General features: G+C 51.5%; 2 protein-coding genes across 3 annotated transcripts; both read left to right on the forward strand.

The window, feature by feature from the left end:
• Window positions 1-1,785: 1,785 nt before the first annotated feature.
• LOC311154022 (endonuclease domain-containing 1 protein-like) lies at window positions 1,786-6,634 on the forward strand. 2 transcript variants are annotated; one of them, XM_084206172.1, is made up of 3 exons: window positions 1,786-1,903; window positions 3,950-4,268; window positions 5,178-6,634. In XM_084206172.1, exons 2-3 carry the CDS (start codon window positions 3,984-3,986, stop codon window positions 5,721-5,723), a joined length of 831 nt encoding a protein of 276 aa, XP_084062298.1. In that variant the 5' UTR covers window positions 1,786-1,903; window positions 3,950-3,983; the 3' UTR covers window positions 5,724-6,634. The 2 variants fall into 2 exon arrangements, with proteins under 2 accessions (XP_084062298.1, XP_084062299.1); XM_084206173.1 differs by lacking the exon at window positions 1,786-1,903 and adding an exon at window positions 2,335-2,397.
• Window positions 6,635-14,148: 7,514 nt separating this feature from the next.
• LOC311154211 (endonuclease domain-containing 1 protein-like) lies at window positions 14,149-17,362 on the forward strand (the record flags this gene model as incomplete). The annotated part of the gene is made up of 2 exons (XM_084206486.1): window positions 14,149-14,433; window positions 16,443-17,362. The coding sequence occupies 2 exons, from the start codon at window positions 14,149-14,151 to the stop codon at window positions 16,983-16,985; spliced, it is 828 nt and encodes a 275-aa protein (XP_084062612.1). The 3' UTR covers window positions 16,986-17,362.
• Between the last annotated feature and the right edge of the window lie 511 nt (window positions 17,363-17,873).

The following is a 17,873-nucleotide window of genomic DNA, read 5'->3' on the forward strand; positions in this document are numbered from 1 at the left end:
CTTCTTGGCCTTATCCCTTATTCTAGCTAAACCCCACATAGGACATCAGTGCCAGTTTAACAGAGAAAAACCACAGGACTCAACCAGCATGTTTAAACCAACTTTTGTCTAACACACTTGTGGATATTTCTGCTTGTAACAACCAACTCATCATTCAATTATTCCTGGACTTCTGGAAATGGAAGACAATGAGTCCAGTTCAGCTTTAAATGAATGAATGGACATTGAATGACAGCATATTTTGGGTTGGAAAGGACCTTAATGACCAGCTACTTCCATGCCCTCCCATGGACAGGGACACCTTCCACTATCCCAGGTTGCTCCAAGCCTCAGCGAGCCTGGCCATGGGCACTTGCAGGGATGGGGCACTCTCAGCTTCTGTGGGCTACTCTTGCTGGGGCTCCACCACCCCACAGTAACAAATATCTTCCTGATATCCACTCTAAACCTTCACTCCTTCCATTTCAAGCCCTTTCACCTTGTCCCAATGGTGTGGTTTAACTCCAGCCAGCAGCCACGCCCTACGCAGCCACTCCCTCACTCCCTGACCACTGGGATCAGGGAGAGAACTGGAAGGGGAAAAGCTGGAAAATTCCTGGGTGGAGACAGAGACAGTGTAACAGGGCAAGCAAAACCAGTGCACACAAGCAAAGCACATCAAGGATTTCTTTAACCATTTCTCATGGATAGAAATGTGTTCACCCACCTCCAGGAGAGCAGGGCCCCATCCCACCTAACACTTACCTGGAAGGAAAAAACCCACCACTCCAAATGCCCCCTCCTTCCTCCTCCTTCCCCTCACTTTATATCCTCAGCATGATGTCACATGCTCTGGAATATCCTCTGCTCACTTGGGCTCAGCTGTTCTGGCTGTGTCTCCGCCCAACCTCCCAAGTGCCCCCAGCCTCCTTGCCAGCCTGGCAGTACAAAAAGCAGAAAAGGCCTTGCCTCTGTGAAAGCTCTGCCCAGCAATAACAGAAACATCTCTGTGTCATCGACTCTGTGTTCAGCAGAACTCCAAAACACAGCCCCACTCCTGCCAGTGTCAAAAACATTTACTCTGAACCCAGCACTGATGTCAGCTCCATGCCCTTGTGCAAAGTCTGTCTCCTGCTCTCCTGTAGACTCCTGTAGTACTGGCAGGTGCTCTGAGGTACCCCCAGAGCCTTCTCGTTCCCAGGCTGCTGGGATGAAGCTGTCACACAGCCATGGCCACCAGGCAAGAGAATATTTGTAGCCTGGCCATAGCAATGATGTTCTGGGAGGCTGCAGAAGGACAGACTGTGAATATCTGAGTGTACTCAGAGTCAGGCCAGTCCATCCAATGTCACCAGAGATGTTCTGTTGGGAGCAGAAACACATGGAGGTGCTGGAGCAGCAGCAGCTGCAGCTGGTGGGATTGATGAAATGATCAGGGAAGCCAGCAGACCCTGTTAGCTGACCCTGACATGCCATGCTGCAAGGCAGCAAATTTGGGAGAAATTCTGGGGAAACTGTAACAAACAACTGCCAACACATTTGAGGGTGGGTGTGAACAAACTTCCTAAAAAAAATTGTAAATGTCTGCTTTCTGTGGAATTCCGTGTTTACAGAAAAGGGCAACTTTGTGACTGGGTGTATAGTTAACTGATCCTGATATTCCGGTTGCAGGTCAGCAAATTTGAGAGAAATTCTGGAGAAATGATAACAAAATCAGTCAGCACATTTCAGGGTGGGTGTGCACATACCCTCTGAATAAAAATAGACAACTTCTCTATTCTGTGGAATTCCTTGTTTATAACAAGGGGCAAATTTATGTCTGGGTATATATTGCAGTGACACCCCTGGGGATTCAAACACTCCTTTCTGCAGGGAGAAGACAGAAGGAACAGCTCAGCTGCCTCTTCTGAGACTCTGCATCAAGGTAAGCTCTTGCTCCTTCCTCCCCATTGACTCCAATATTCAAAGCCTTTCCTGACTTTTTGAAGTAAATATATTTATGGACAAGCTTAGGCTGGAGTTGCTGACCTCCAAGGAGCAATCAGAGCTTATGCAGGCAATGAATTTTGCAGCACTTTGGTAGTTTCTGTCAGTTAGGAGGGCAAGGACAGGAGGAATGATTTGGGAAAGAAACTCAAGCCAGCTCACCTGAAAACAAACATCAAACTGTAGAATAAGTAGGAAGGGGAAAATTATTGAGTACTAAAACTCCACCCATGACCTTGCAAAAAACATCTGGACTAACACAGGTGAGGTGTGAGGTCCTGGGAAAATTTACTCTAAATACTTCTAGGGAAACCTGACAGCCTCCCCTGGAGAGCATATAAACCCAGAGAGTCTGAGACTGCAGCAGAGGCATCTGAGACTCCTCTGCCACTTTGGGGCTGTGAGCAGAATCCTGGGCCACTCCTTCTCAAGGTAGGCTGTTTTCTATGTATGTGTTAATTTAGATATTACCTTAGTTAGATGTATTCTAATCTCATGCAGTGGGCCATGCAGAAGGACTTTTCATACCCTTCTCTGCTTGATTTTGGGCAGCTTTGGGCATGCTCTGCAGAGTACTGTAAAACATCCCGAGTTGTAGTTGCAGTTCTCAGTTTCCAGCTCATTGGTCACCACGTTCCTGATGCAGGGCTGAACAAGAGAAAAAGGACCAGATATCTTGGGTCAGAGCAGGGCTGTGTGCAGCTCAGCATCCTGAATCCAGTGGAAAGGGAGAGATGAGGGTCAGGGAGAGGAACAAGACAAGGGCAAATGTGCAAGGTGACTTGTCAAGCCCTCTGCAGTCCTGAGCTCAGCCCCTTGCCAGCCCAAGGTGGGCTTTGTGCTTTAGAGGCTGTGGCAGCTTTGTCTGCCAGGAGCCCTTGGAACTGCCTGTCCCAGCTGCCTTATTCCAAATGCTGATGATATTAAATCTCTCCACTGAGTGTCTGGCAATGCAAATGGAAGCATCCCTGCTATCCCAAACCTGTGCTGCCTCTGAAAGGAGACAGAGCTCCATGCTTGCTTGCCATCATCCCTGGGAGCTCTTCAGCAGTTTTGTCATAAAGGAATGATGTTACTGACTGCTGAAAATCCCATCAGCACTGAGAAAGACAAAACAGGACAGGAGGCTGTCCAAGAAATTCCTGCAGTGGTGCCTTTGCCTGTACAGGGAAATCAATCAGCAAAGCTGAAGGTGGTCATCAGCAGGAATCCCAAGCAACCTGGGCAAGAGCTGCCCCTCAGGGCTGGCATTGCAGCAGCCCCTGTGCTGATAAGAGAGAGGTGTTATCCCTCGTGCTTGCTGCTGCCATCTGCTTGGCCCCTTCATTTGCTCTCTGCATGTGCCTGCAAGTTCAGAGTCTGGGGTTGGGTAAACTGGAAGTGCAAGGGGAGCAGCAGGACACCCATGGCCCAGTGTCAGCTGAGAGGCAGGAGCCCAGGTGGGTCAGTTGGGGTTCAGGATTGGGTCTGACTGGGAGAGCTGAGTGTCTGTGTGAAGCTGGATGGGGCCAGAGACCTGTACGAAGTGCAGCATTGCTGTTCTTTGCCTGCCCAATGCCCCATGAGCTTAAAGCCCAGCTGAGCATTGCAGGGGGCTGAGCAGAGTCCGTGCCCAGCTGCAGGTGTCTGCTGTGGGAAGGTGCAGAGAGCAGGAGGGAGGTGGGAAAAGGTGACCTTGTCCCAGGTCTGTGCCTCAGTTGCAAGATCACTTTGCTGTGAGAGTTGATGGCAGTCCTGGTGGGCTTGGCTCCTTCTTCCTAATGGCTGAGTGTTCCCACTGCTGCCCGCTCTGTGCACCTAAACCCTGTTTTAGCTTTCATCCTTATTGCCCTTATGATTTTTCCATATGTAGGAGGACAGAAATGACTCCTTTCTTGGTCTCTCACAATCCCCTCCTCTGCCAGCTCTGTCCCCCTGCACAAAAAGGCTCCAGGCCATCACCTGCTCTCTCCAAGCTGAGTGTCCCTCTGCATTTGCCTTCCAGGGGAGCAAGAGCCCTTCACTGAAATCCTGCCACCATGCTGGGGCTGCTGCAGCTGCTGGTGTTGGCCAGCTGCCTCTGGCTGGGACACAGTGAGGTGGTGACACCCTTTGCCAGTTGTCCTCAGTTCTTCTATGCTGGGACCCCTCCAAATAATGCCCTGAATCCAAAGAACCCAGCCTGGATCTGTCAGCGCTTCAGGGACTCGTTTCGCTATGCCACCCTGTACGACAGGGACAGAAGAATCCCAGTGTACTCTGCTTACAAATACCAGCCTAAAACTACTGAGAAACCTCCAGAGTGGTGGTTTGTTGAGCCCCAGGTGAGTGTCCCTCTTACACACATCACCCTCCAGCCACTCAGAGATGAGCTGCACCGTTTGAATTAACACTTCTCCCTGACCTTGTACCCAGGCCACCCAAAATATCTTTGATTTATTAACATTCACCAGAGGCATTTTTAGAACATTTATTTTCCCCAAGACTCCTTTCAGATTACAGGCCCCTGTCAGAGGCTGATCAGTTATAACCTTTTTTCAGTGATGCAGCCAAAAATGCTCCCTGGCCCAGATCAGCTCTGAGACACATTCTCAGCACTGCTGTAACAGATTCTACTTCTATTGGGGTCTTTTTGCTTACTGAGAAAAACTGTTCCTTCTTGAATGAACTGCAGCCCTCCTGAGAAAACCTCAGGACTGATTTTCTGACATTCTCCCTGTGTGTGGGGTTAGAGAAGGCAACTTCCCTTGTTTCCAGGACTGGGCTACACCTTCAGCAACCACATATAAAATCCCAGAATCATGGAATCACAGAATCTCAGCATGGTGTGAAGTCTTTAAGGGGGAGCCATGGGCAGATTGGGGCTGTAGAGACAGGAGGAAAGGGAAGCAGGTTTAGCAGGGGAGGTGAATCACCAAAGTCACCTCTCAATCCTAGGAGTGGGAAATGCTCCTTGTCTCATGCATGCATCCATGCTCCCAGCACAGGCTGCAGACTGGATCACAAAGGTCACAAATCAAACTGAGAGCAGTCAGATTCTGAGCTGCTTGCCCTTTTAAACTTTTCTGTTCCTACACGAGGGTCATGTATATGATTTCTCTAAGATTCACAAAGTTTCCTACACTGTGATGACAATAAATGGGATCCTGACCATCAGAGACTTCTGCTCCAGGGAAATCTTCTCCATTCCTCCCATTCCCCAGTCTAACACCTCTTTCTTTTTTTCTGTCCAGCTCATAGATAAGAATGTAAGTCTTAAAGAGATGGAAAGAGAGTCAGTCCTCATTGATCAACACAGGTTCACCTTAGAACAAATCGAAGAGAGCCAGGCTGTCCTTGATGACTACAAAGGACTGAAGAATTTGGAGCTCGGCCAGTTGAGCCCCAGTGGCCATATGGAGAGTCTAGAGAGCAAGACAGCTACCTTCACCCTGACCAACATAGTGCCCCAGGACAGCAGTCTCAACAAGGGCCAGTGGAACATCTACGAGTCTAAAACAATGCCCCAAATGACCCAGGGCTGTACAACAACCTATGTGATCACGGGTGCTGTGCCTGGGAGCACTGAAATCGCTGAAGGGAGGGTGAACAGACCCAGCCACATTTGGTCAGCTGCCTGCTGTCTGGTGGGCATAAATCCAGCAAGTGCTTGGGGGGCCATTGCTGGGAACGACAAGAATGAGGTGGAGAACCTCAAGTTGGGGGAGCTGGAGGGGAGGTTGGCCAATCTCCTTGGGGGAATGGTCACCCTATTTGACAAAGCCTGTCCCCGGCAATAAGCCTCACATCTCCAATGGAAAAGGCTCGATGGTTTTTCCCACATGTCCCAGAATCACAGAATTACAGAATGGGTGGCTTCTGATGGGACTGTAAAGCCTTAAAGATACTTTCATTCTCAGCTGCCTGCAATGGGCAGGGATGCCTTCCTTTAAACCCCGTCTTTCCAATCCCTTCCCAGCCTGGCCTTGAACCCCTCCATGGATGGGCCAGTCAAAACAGCTCTGGGTAACTTTTACTCATTCCACAGCCTGCTCATGGTCATTTATGTCTTTATAATATCCCATCTAAACATGCCCTCCATCAGTGTGACACCATTCCCTCTTATCCTGTCACTCCATACCCTTGTCCAAAGACCCTCTGCAGCCCTTTCAGACATCCTTGAGGTACTGCACTCTCAGCAGTCTTCTCCAGGCTGAACATCCCCAGCTCTCTCACCCTCCCTCCAGAGCAGCCGAGCTCCAGCCCTCGAAGCACCTTCATGGCCTCCAGGGGACTCCACTCCAACAGCTTTGTATCCTTCTGTGCTGTGGGCCCCAGAGCTGGAGGCAGCACTGCAGCTGGGGTCTGAGCAGAGCAGAGTAGAGGGGCACAAATGTCCTGTGCAGAGTCTGTGCTGCTCCCTTCTCTGCTGTGTTTCCAGCTCTGTCCCTCAGGGCACCTCCTGCTCTGCTCAAAGGCACAGAGATGTGGGCAGAGCCTCCAGCTGCTTTGCTTTGCTGCCCATCTCAGGAGAGAGCTCTCAGGAACGAGTCCTCTCCTCCTTAGCTGTCCCCAGGAGTGTGCAGCTGACTTGTCCCTCACCTCCTTAGCAAGGCTGTGGCACCAGGGCACCTCAGGTTGTCCAGAGATCCTGTCTGGAGATCTGCATGTCTGGAGATATGCAAAGCCCAACAATACATGATTCTGGACAACCTGCCCTAGCTGATCCTGCTGCAGTCTGGAGTCTGGCCTAGAAGATCCTGGCTGAGAAGTCCCTCCAAAACACAACAATTCAGTGATTCTGTGATCCTGGCAAATGCTTTTGTTTGCTTGCTTTTGGAACTGCACCTTGAGAGCAGCAGCTGTTGTATCAGACAGGCAGGCTTTGGCATCCTTCATTCTCTGCTCTGCTTCTGAAGCTTTTCTGCAGATTGATGGGAAACTGATGTGGGGAAATGTATTCCACGGTTGTCAAAGCTCACTGTGTGCCCCATCATGGAGTTTGCAAGAGCTTACAATAAAAGTGATTTGCTGCAGTGCTGGGTTGCAGGGTCATGTCTTCTCTAAACCACAAGTTGCTTCTCACTGAAATTTCTACACCCACCAGTAAAGTCACAGTGCCCAGAGCATCCTTACAGGACACTGGGTGTGCAAATGCAATCAGAGGATGCCGTAACACCCACACAAGTGTCAGCATCAGACACCAGTTATTCTCCTGTGAATGGCATGAACAAAGTGGGCCAGGCTGCCAACAGCTCATGCAAGCTGTGTCACTTTCAGTGGTGCCAGCTTGGGCCTGGACATCTCAGCTCAGGAGCTGTTGTTCATTCTCCTACTGGGTCTCACTGCTCAGCCAGGACCAAGCTGTTTGGGGGCTGCTGTCAAACACAGGTTGTGGTGGAGGTGCAGAGTGAGGCAGCCCCATGCAGGTGTCTCCAGGTGTGCTGGTGTCCCAGCAGCTGTGACTGCAGCCAGCAGAGCTCCAGGCCTGCCTCAGCTGCATCAAGAGCTGCACCCTGGCCCCCTGCAGCTGCCCTGAGCTTTGGAGAGCCCCTCTGGGGCTGGCTGATGTGCTGCAGGGTCCTGGGCAACAGGCAGCCCCAGCTGGGCCAGCAGGCAGAGGCCAGGCCCATTGCCCAGGGCCAGCTCTGGGGGCTCTGCACACCTGAGCCCAGGGCTCCAGATCCCAGGGCAGACACGGGGCACGGCCTGGGAGCACCATGGAGTTCTGCTCCTGGGGCCTCCAGCTGCCATGGGCACAGCAGCAAGAGCCCTGCCTTGTGCCAGCTGGGCTGCTCAGACCCCTGGGAGAAGATTTTGCTTTTAGCAGAACAAAGTGAGCACAAGACTCTGACTGCCTTTGCTGGACAGCTCCTGCCCTGCCAGGTCCTCTGCCTGGATGGATTTTTTCTGCTGGGATCAAATGCTGACACAGCCCCTGATGGGATGAAAGTATCAGAGTGATTTCAGGCTGAGGCCCCTCTGCAGACACCTGTGCTGTACCTCAGGGGATGAGCTCCCTCTGACTTGCTCACCCACCTCTGCACACTGCCTGGGGCTTGGGACCACACTCATCCTCACCATTACTCATGCCATGCCTCACTGCCCTTGATTTCCAGGCTCTGGAGCCTTTGGCTGCTTGGCCAACTGTTGTGGTTTGACACTGGCCAAACACCAGGCGCCCACAAAAGCTGCTCACTCAGCCTCCCCTGCCCTACCTGGAAAGGGGTGTGAAAAAAAATTGATAAATGAATTATGAGTTGAGATAAGGACTGGGAGGAAACACTCCCAAGGGCAAAGCTTTTTCAGTTTAGAGACAGAAAGTCAGTTTATTACTAACACAATCACACAAGGATAATGAGAATTAAAATAGCCCTTAAAAATAGTTTATTTCCTTTAACCCTTCCCTCCTAACTACCAACAGCACAGGGAGACAGAGTGAGGGGGGCTTGTTCAGTTCATCACCCAAGGCTCTCTTCCTGTGCTCAGGGAGAGGAGTCCCTCCCCTTCTGCACCATGGGGTCCCTCCCACAGGAGACAATTCTCCTTGAACGCCTCCACAGTGGCTCCACTCTCACTAGCAGAATTCCAACCAAACCTGCTGCAAGATGAGGCCCTCCCACAGGCACACAGTCCTCCCAAAACTGCCCTGCCATGGGTCATCCTTCCACAGGCTGCAGTCCTCCAAGGACAGTCTGCTCCTGCAGGGGAGCAGGGGGCCCCTGCCTTCACCAGGTCTCCAGTGGATCACAGCCTCCTCCAGGCATCCACCTGCCCCAGACTGAGCACAACACCCACGGGCTGCTGGTGGATCTCTGAATTTCCCCTGGATCCCTGGAGTTTGGCCATAGTGACACCCATCCACCAGAAGGGCTGGAAGGAGAATCTGGGGAATTACAGGTGTGTCCACCTGACCTCGCTTCCCAGAAGGGATTTGGAGCAGGTTGTCCTGAGTGTGATCAGAGGGCTCATGCAGGAGAACCAAGGCATCAGTCCCACAGCAGGGCTTTGGGAAAGGCAGGTGCTGCCTAGTGAACCTGATCTCCTTTGATGGCCAGATGAGCGGCCCAGTGGATGAACGGGGGAGGCTGTGGAAGTGTCCAGCTGGACTCAGCCAAGCCTTTGGCACGGCCTCCCACAGCATTCTCCTGGAGAAGCTGTCAGCCCAGGCCTTGCAGAGGTGCTCTCCTGGCTGGCTCAGGAGCTGTCAGCGTGTCCAGGCCCAGAGAGCCTCGGTGAGCAGTGCCACGTGCAGCTGGCGCCCGGCCACCAGCGCTGTCCCCAGGGAGCCGTGTGGGGCCAGGCCCCGCTGAGGATCTTCCCTGATGGTCTGGGTGAGGGGATCCAGGGAACCCTCAGCAAATCACGGATGATAGCAGGTTTGGGGGCAGGCTCAGCCTGCTGGAGGGCAGGAAGGCTCTGCAGAGGGATGGGGACAGGCTGCAGCCACGGGCCCAGGCCACCTCTGCAGGCAGCGCAGAGCAAGGCCATGGAGCTGCTGAAGGCCCTGCAGGGAAAGGCCTGTGAGCAGCAGCTGAGGCAGCTGGGGCTCTTTAGCCCACACATGGCGGCTCTGAGACATTAGTTCTCTCTCCTGCTCCCTGAAAAGGGGCTGCAGCCAGGTGGGGGGCAGCATTTTCTGCTGGACAACCAGCGAGAGGATGAGAGGGCAGGGCCTCGACCTGCAGCAGGGGAGATTCTGGTGGCACATCAGGAGGAATTTCTTCACATACAGGGTGATTCACCATTGGAATGGACTGCCTGAGGATGTGGTGGAATCCCAATCCCTGGAGACTGGATGTGGCACTCAGAGCTACAGTCCACTTGCCCAGGTGCTGACTGGTCAGAGGTTGGACTCCATGATGCCAGAGGCCTTTTCCAAGAGAAATAATTCTGTGCTTCTCCCAGGAAGCCAGCTTGGAGCTGAGCAGAGGGCTGGCCCAGCCCCACAAGCATGCTGCCAGGCACCTTTCAGCTGGGATTGCCTCTGTTTTCTGCTCAGCCTGCTGTGAGTGGGCAATGGGATGGAGCCCTTTGCTGAGCCCAGAGCTGCTCCATGCCCACGCTGGGGTGGGAAGCCCCTGTGTTCCCTGGGAAGATGCAGCTGCACTGCCATGGCAGGGTAGGTTTGCAGTTGGCTCTGTGTCTGTCCACCTTTGGGGAGAGCTCTGGGCTCCAGTGTGTCACAGGGATTTTAGCCAGCATGGAAAAAAGATTTTTGCTGGGAGCTGTGAGGAGACATTGCCACCTCAAGCCACTTCACTGCACAGGGTTGGATCATGCAGCTGGCTTAGCCCTGTCCCAGTGACACCAAGGGTTCACATTCAGTGGACTGAACATGTTGCATGTGCGGTCCCAAAAGAGAAGGAAAGAGGAGAATCAAGACCCTGACATCTTCTGGCCTCTGCTTGAGAGAGCAGCTGGGCAAAGCTCCATTGGTCCATCCAGGAAACAAAAGTTCCTGTTTAGCAACTTTTATGAGGTTACATTGTAAAGTTACAGGTCTGATTTCTGAGGAACTGCTTATCTGTTGTATATCTGGGTGGGTTTCTGTTATACTCCCTGCAATGAGGTCCTCACTTCCTGCACCTGGGCAAAATGTCCCTTGCTGATGGACAACAGCCCTTTGGCACAGGAATATCAGCCAAGAACCCCTGGGGGTCAGCTGAGGAGGAGTTCAGCAATGCTGCTGCCCAGGTGCTGTGCCAAACACGTGAAGATGCTGTAGAGAACATTCAGGACAACCTGCTCTAGCTGATCCTGCTGCAGCCTGGAATGTGGCCTACAAGATCCTGGGAAGTCCCTCCAAAACACAACAAATCAGTGATTCTGGGATCCTGGCACATGCTTTTGTTTGCTTGCTTTTGGAACTGCACCTTGAGAGCAGCAGCTGTTGTATCAGACAGGCAGGCTTTGGCATCAGATACACAGAGAGCTTCGAGCAGCCAGAGCTGAATTCCTGTGCTGCACTCCTTGGACACCTTCATTCTCTGCTCTGCTTCTGAAGCTTTTCTGGAGATTGGTGGGAAACTGATGTGGGGAAAACTCAGGGATGGAGACAGAGACAGTATAACAGGGACAACAAAGGAAGTGCACACAAGCAAAGCACATCAAGGAATTCCTTTACCATTTCTCATGGATAGAAAGTTGTTCAGCCACCTCCAGGAGGGAAGGGCCTCATCCCAACCAACACTTACTAGGGATGATGCAACCCACCACTCCAAATGACCCCTCCTTCCTCCTTCCCCTCACTTTATATCTGCAGCATGATGTCACATGCTCTGGAATATCCCCCTGGTCACTTGGGCTCAGCTGTTCTGGCTGTGTCTCCTCCCAAACTCCCAAGTACCCCCAGCCTCCTTGCCAGCCTGGCAGTACAAAAAGCAGAAAAGGCCTTGCCTCTGTGAAAGCTCTGCCCAGCAATAACAGAAACATCTCTGTGTCATTGACTCTGTGTTCAGCAGAACTCCAAAACACAGCCCCACTCCTGCCAGTGTCAAAAACATTTACTCTGAACCCAGCACTGATATCAGCCCCATGCCCTTGTGCAAAGTCTCTCTCCTGCTCTCCTGTAGACTCCTGTAGTACTGGCAGGTGCTCTGAGGTATCCCCAGAGCCTTCTCCTTCCCAGGCTGCTGGGATGAAGCTGTCACACAGCCATGGCCATCAGGCAAGAGAATATTTGTAGCCTGGCCATAGCAATGATGTTCTGGGAGGCTGCAGAAGGACAGACTGTGAATATCTGAGTGTACTCAGAGTCAGGCCAGTCCATCCAATGTCACCAGAGATGTTCTGTTGGGAGCAGAAACACATGGAGGTGCTGGAGCAGCAGCAGCTGCAGCTGGTGGGATTGATGAAATGATCAGGGAAGCCAGCAGACCCTGTTAGCTGACCCTGACATGCCATGCTGCAAGGCAGCAAATTTGGGAGAAATACTGGGGAAACTGTAACAAACAACGGCCAACACATTTAAGGGTGGGTGTGCACAGACCCTCCAAATAAAAATGGAAAACTTCTATTTTCTGTGCAATTCCCAGTTTATAAAAAAAGCAATGTTTACACCTGGGTATCTGTTGCAGTGGCACTCCTGAGAATTCAAACTCTCATTTCTCAGGGGAGATGACAAAAGGAATGGTCCAGATGCCTCTTCTGTGACTCTGCATCAAGCTAAGCTCTTGCTCCTTCCTCACCATTGACTCCAATATTCAAAGCCTTTGCTGACTAGTCAAATAAATATATATGGGCAAAGGCTAGGCTGGAGTTGCTGACCTCCAAAGCGCAATCAGATCTTGTGCAGGCACTGAATTTTGCAGGACTTCAGTATTTCCCCTGAGTGAGGAGGTCAAGGACAGAAGGAATGATTTAGGAAAGAAACTCAAGCCAGCTCACCTGAAGTTTAAGATCAAACTGTAGTACAGGAAGGAAGGGGGAAATTAATGAGTACTAAAACTCCACCCATGACCTTGCAGAAAACTTCAGGACAAACACAGGTGTGGTCTAAATTCCTGGGAAAATTTACTCAAAAAGTTCCTTGGGAAATGTAACATCTGTCTGTCCCTGGAGAGCATATAAACCCAGAGTCTGAGACTGCAGCAGAGGCATTTCAGACTCCTCTGCCACTTTGGGGCTGCGAGCAGAATCCTCTGATACTCCTTCTCAAGGTAGGCTGTTTTCAATGTATCTGATAATTTAGATATTACCTTAGTTAGATTTAATTAATCTCACTGAGTCATCATGCAGAAGGACTTTTCAGACTCTTCTCTGCTTGATTTGGGGCAGCTCTGGGAATGCTCTGCAGAGTACTGTAAAACATCCCGAGTTGTAGTTGCAGTTCTCAGTTTCCAGCTCATTGGTCACCACGTTCCTGATGCAGGGCTGAACAAGAGAAAAAGGACCAGATATCTTGGGTCAGAGCAGGGCTGTGTGCAGCTCAGCATCCTGAATCCAGTGGAAAGGGAGAGATGAGGGTCAGGGAGAGGAACAAGACAAGGGCAAATGTGCAAGGTGACTTGTCAAGCCCTCTGCAGTCCTGAGCTCAGCCCCTTGCCAGCCCAAGGTGGGCTTTGTGCTTTAGAGGCTGTGGCAGCTTTGTCTGCCAGGAGCCCTTGGAACTGCCTGTCCCAGCTGCCTTATTCCAAATGCTGATGATATTAAATCTCTCCACTGAGTGTCTGGCAATGCAAATGGAGCATCCCTGCTATTACAAACCTGTGCTGCCCCTTGCTTGGTTGCCATCATCCCCGGGAGCTCTTCAGCAGTTTTGTCATAAAGGAATGATGTTACTGACTGCTGAAAATCCCATCAGCACTGAGAAAGACAAAACAGGACAGGAGGCTGTCCAAGAAATTCCTGCAGTGGTGCCTTTGCCTGTATAGGGAAATCAATCAGCAAAGCTGAAGATGGGCATCAGCAGGAATCCCCAGAAACCAGGGCAAGAGCTGCCCCTCAGGGCTGGCATTGCAGCAGCCACTGTGCTGAGAAGAGAGAGGTGTTATCCCTCGTGCTTGCTGCTGCCATCTGCTTGGCCCCTTCATTTGCTCTCTGCATGTGCCTGCAAGTTCAGAGTCTGGGGTTGGGTAATGTGGAAATGCAAGGGGAGCAGCAGGACACCCATGGCCCAGTGTCAGCTGAGAGGCAGGAGCCCAGGTGGGTCAGCTGGGATTCAGGATTGGGTCTGACTGGGAGAGCTGAGTGTCTGTGTGAAGCTGGATGGGGCCAGAGACCTGTAGGAAGTGCAGCATTGCTGTTCTTTGCCTGCCCAATGCCCCATGAGCTTAAAGCCCAGCTGAGCATTGCAGGGGGCTGAGCAGAGTCTGTGCCCCACTGCAGGTGTCTGCTGAGGGAAGGTGCAGAGAGCAGGAGGGAGGGGGGAAAAGGTGACCTTGTCCCAGGACTGTGCCTCAGTTGCAAGATCACTTTGCTGTGAGAGTTGATGGCAGTCCTGGTGGGTTTGGCTCCTTCCACCCACAGGCTGAGAGGTCCCACTGCTGCCTGCTCTGTGCACCTAAACCCTGTTTTAGCTTTCACCCTTATTGCCCTTATGATTTTTCCATATGTAGGAGGACAGAAATGACTCCTTTCCTGGTCTCTCACAATCCCCTCCTCTGCCAGTTCTGTCCCCCTGCACAAAAAGGCTCCAGGCCATCACCTGCTCTCACCAAGCTGAGTGTCCCTCTGCATTTGCCTTCCAGGGGAGCAAGAGCCCTTCACTGAAATCCTGCCACCATGCTGAGGCTGCTGCTGCTGCAGGTGTTGGCCAGCTGCCTCTGGCTGGGACACAGCGAGGTGGTGAACTCCTTTGCAAGTTGCCCTCAGTTCTTCTATGCAGGGACCCCTCCAAATGGTGCCCTGGATCCAAAGAAACCAGCCTTGATCTGTCAACACTTCAGGGATACGGATCACTTTGCCACCCTGTACGACAGAGACATGAGAATCCCAGTGTACTCTGCTTACAAATATGAGCCTGGAGATGCCAAGAAACCTCAAGAATGGTGGATGGTTGAGCCTCAGGTGAGTGTCTCTCTTACAGCAAATGACTCTCCAGCCACTCAGAGATGACGTGCAGCATCTTAATTACCACTTCTGTTTCCTAATACCCCACTACACACAGGAAAATTTACACACTGGATGGCAATGTCCTCATTGAATTTCAAACCACTGCACCACATGGTTCCTCTGATGCATCTCAGACATCAGCACGAGCATGAGATGGATCACATCCCAAAGGTGCCCAGCTCTCTGCCTTCACCTGACAGGAACAGCAAATCACATTACTTTGCAAGACATGACAAAGTCAAATGCTTCCCTCCCTGTGCCCTGCTGGGTGACCAAGTGATGGGGAAAAGGCCTCCAGGAGAGGCTAAACTTGAGGGACCAACAGTCCTGCTGGGCTCTGATCCCCACTTTGCCCTGAGCTGTTCTGCATCCCTGGCAGAGCTCTTCTGCTCCCAGTGGAGAGTCAAACAGGCTTTGTGAGTGGTGTTAGAGAAGTGAGGAGAAACTCAGAAGGGGTGAGATGGCCCAGGGACAAAGCCTCGAGGGAATAGGCACTGGAGATGAGAGGGTCAGGTTAACTGTGGAGGGATCTCTGGAGTGACATTTCAGACAGTGCAAAATGAGGAGCATCAGTGCTGGTCCATTCAGAGGGGTGTGATCTCCATCCATGGGCTGTGACCCCTGAGCACCTTTGGCTCAGGCTTGGTCCAGAAGGATCCAGCAGACAGACAGAACTCCTCAAGCTCTGGAGCCCTCACAAATGCCCTCCAGATAAACTTCAGCAGAAAAAGCCAGGCCAATTGCAGATGAGAAAAAGAGGCAATTCCTGTCATTGGTTAAGGACAGGGCAGCGGGACAGCTTTTGGGGGAAGGTGAGCCAGAGAAGGAAGCCACATGCCCTTCTCCAGAGGAAGGCTAAATATATTTCTCTAAAGATGAAGAAGAAGAGGTTGAAGTTATAAAAAAAAAATCTTATCTTATGCATAGGATCCTGAGCACCTAATCTGGTCTTGCACGAGTGCAGCCTTCACCTTCTCTCTTTTTGGGGAATCATAGAATGGTTTCTGTTGGAAGGAACCTTAAAGACCATCTCAGTCCAACTCCCCTGTATGGTCCAGGCCAGTTGCCATTAGACCAGCATGCTCCAAGCCCTATCCAACCTGGCATTTTCCTCCTGCACCTTGGACACTGGAAACCCCAAAAATCTTTGATTTTGTTAACTTTCTGCTGAGGCCTTTTTGGAGTATTTATTTTCCCCAGGGCTCTTGGAGTTACATGCCCCTCTCAGAGGCTGATCATTTGTAACAACTTTTCAGCAATGTTCAAAAAATGCTCCCTGGCCTAGATCAGATCTGAGACACATTCCCAGCACAGCTGTAACAGATTCAATTCACACTGAGATCTTTTTGCTTACTGAGCAAAACAGTTCATGCCTGAATGAACTGCAGAAGTCCCAGGGAAACCTCAGCACCAGGTTTCCCTGGGACAGAGGTTTCCTCAGCACCTGATTTCCTGACACTTTTCCCTGTGTATGATGTTATAGTCCTGTATTCCAGGACTGGGCTACACCTGTAGAAACCACACATAAAATCATAGAAGCACAGAATCACTGCATGTTGTGAGATGATCCAGGGAGAGCCCTGGGCAGATTTGGGCTGTGGAGACAGGAGGAAAGGGAAGCAGATTTGGCAGGGGAGGTGAATCACCAAAGTCACCTCTCAATCCTAGGAGTGGGAAATGCTCCTTGTCTCATGCAGGCATCCATGCTCCCAGCACAGGCTGCAGGCTGGATCACAAAGGTCACAAGTGAAACTGAGAGCAGTCAAATTCTGAGCTACTTGCTCTTTAAAGCTCTTGCATGCATGCAAGAGGGGCACGTGTATGATGTCTATCAGATTCACATATTTTCCTACACTGAGATGACAATAAATGGGATCTTGACCATCAGAGACTTTTGCTCCAGGGAAATCTTCTCCATTCCTCCCATTCCTCATTCTAACACCTCTTTCTCTTTCCCTGTCCAGCTCGTAGACAGAAACAGTATTCCAGACATGGAAATGGATTGGGTCCTCATAAAGCAAAAAAAGTTCACCTTAGAACAAATCAAAGAGAGCCAGGCTATTCCTGAAGACTACAGAGGACTGAAGGGTTTGGGCCGTGGCCATTTGAGCCCCTGTGGCCATCATTTCAGTAATGAGAGCAAGATGGCTTCCTTCACCCTGACCAACATAGTGCCCCAGGACAGCAGCCTCAACAATGGCAAGTGGAACAGTTACGAGTCTAAAACAATGCCCAAAATGAGCAAGGGCTGTAAAACCACCTACGTGATCACAGGTGCTGTGCCTGGGAACACCTACGTGTCCGATGAGAGGGTGAACATACCCAGCCACATCTGGTCAGCTGCCTGCTGTCTGGGTGATGAAGAACCCAAAGATGCTTGGGGGGCCATTGCTGAGAATAACAGGAATAGGGTGGAGGTCCTCAAACTAGGGGAGCTGGAGAAGAGGTTGGCCAATCTCTACGGGGGAACGGTCACTCTGTTCAACAATACCTGTCCTCGGGAATAAGCCTCACATCCTCAATAAAAAAGCCTTGCTGACTTTTCCCACATGTCCCAGAATCACAGAATCACAGAATCACAGAATGGGTTGGTATTGATGGGACTGTAAAGCCTTAAAGATCATGTCATTCTGACCTGCCTGCCATGGGCAGGGACACCTTCCACTACATCAGCTTGTTCCAATCCCTTCCCAGCCTGGCCTTGAACCCCTCCAGGGATGGGGCAGTCAGAACAGCTCTGAGTAACTTTTACTCGTACCACAGCCTGCTCATGGTCATTTATGTCTTTATAATATCCCATCTAACCCTGCCCTCCATCAGTGTGACACCATTCCCTCTTATCCTGTCACTCCATACACTTGTCCAAAGACCCTCTGCAGCCCTTTCAGAGATCCTTGAGGTACTGCACTCTCAGCAGTCTTCTCCAGGCTGAACATCCCCAGCTCTCTCACCCTCCCTCCAGAGCAGCTGAGCTCCAGCCCTCGGAGCACCTTCATGGCCTCCAGGGGACTCCACTCCAACAGCTTTGTATCCTTGTGTGCTGTGGGCCCCAGAGCTGGAGGCAGCACTGCAGCTGGGGTCTGAGCAGAGCAGAGCAGAGTAGAGGGGCACAAATGTCCTGTGCAGAGTCTGTGCTGCTCCCTTCTCTGCTGTGTTTCCAGCTCTGTCCCTCAGGGCACCTCCTGCTCTGCTCAAAGGCACAGAGATGTGGGCAGAGCCTCCAGCTGCTTTGCTTTGCTGCCCATCTCAGGAGAGAGCTCTCAGGAACGAGTCCTCTCCTCCTTAGCTGTCCCCAGGAGTGTGCAGCTGACTTGTCCCTCACCTCCTTAGCAAGGCTGTGGCGCCAGGGCACCTCAGGTTGCCCAGAGATCCTGTCTGGAGATCTCTGTGACTGG

The sequence above is a fragment of the Fringilla coelebs genome (assembly GCF_963513975.1).
Source record: "Fringilla coelebs genome assembly, chromosome: 5".
NCBI classification, from domain to species: Eukaryota; Metazoa; Chordata; class Aves; order Passeriformes; family Fringillidae; genus Fringilla; species Fringilla coelebs.

Coding starts and splice junctions, on each gene's coding strand:
- LOC311154022 (XM_084206172.1), top strand. CDS start 3,984: ATGCTGGGGCTGCTGCAGCTGCTGGTGTTGGCCAGCTGCCTCTGGCTG. Junction 4,269..5,177: donor GGTGGTTTGTTGAGCCCCAG/GTGAGTGTCCCT, acceptor TTTTCTGTCCAG/CTCATAGATAAGAATGTAAG.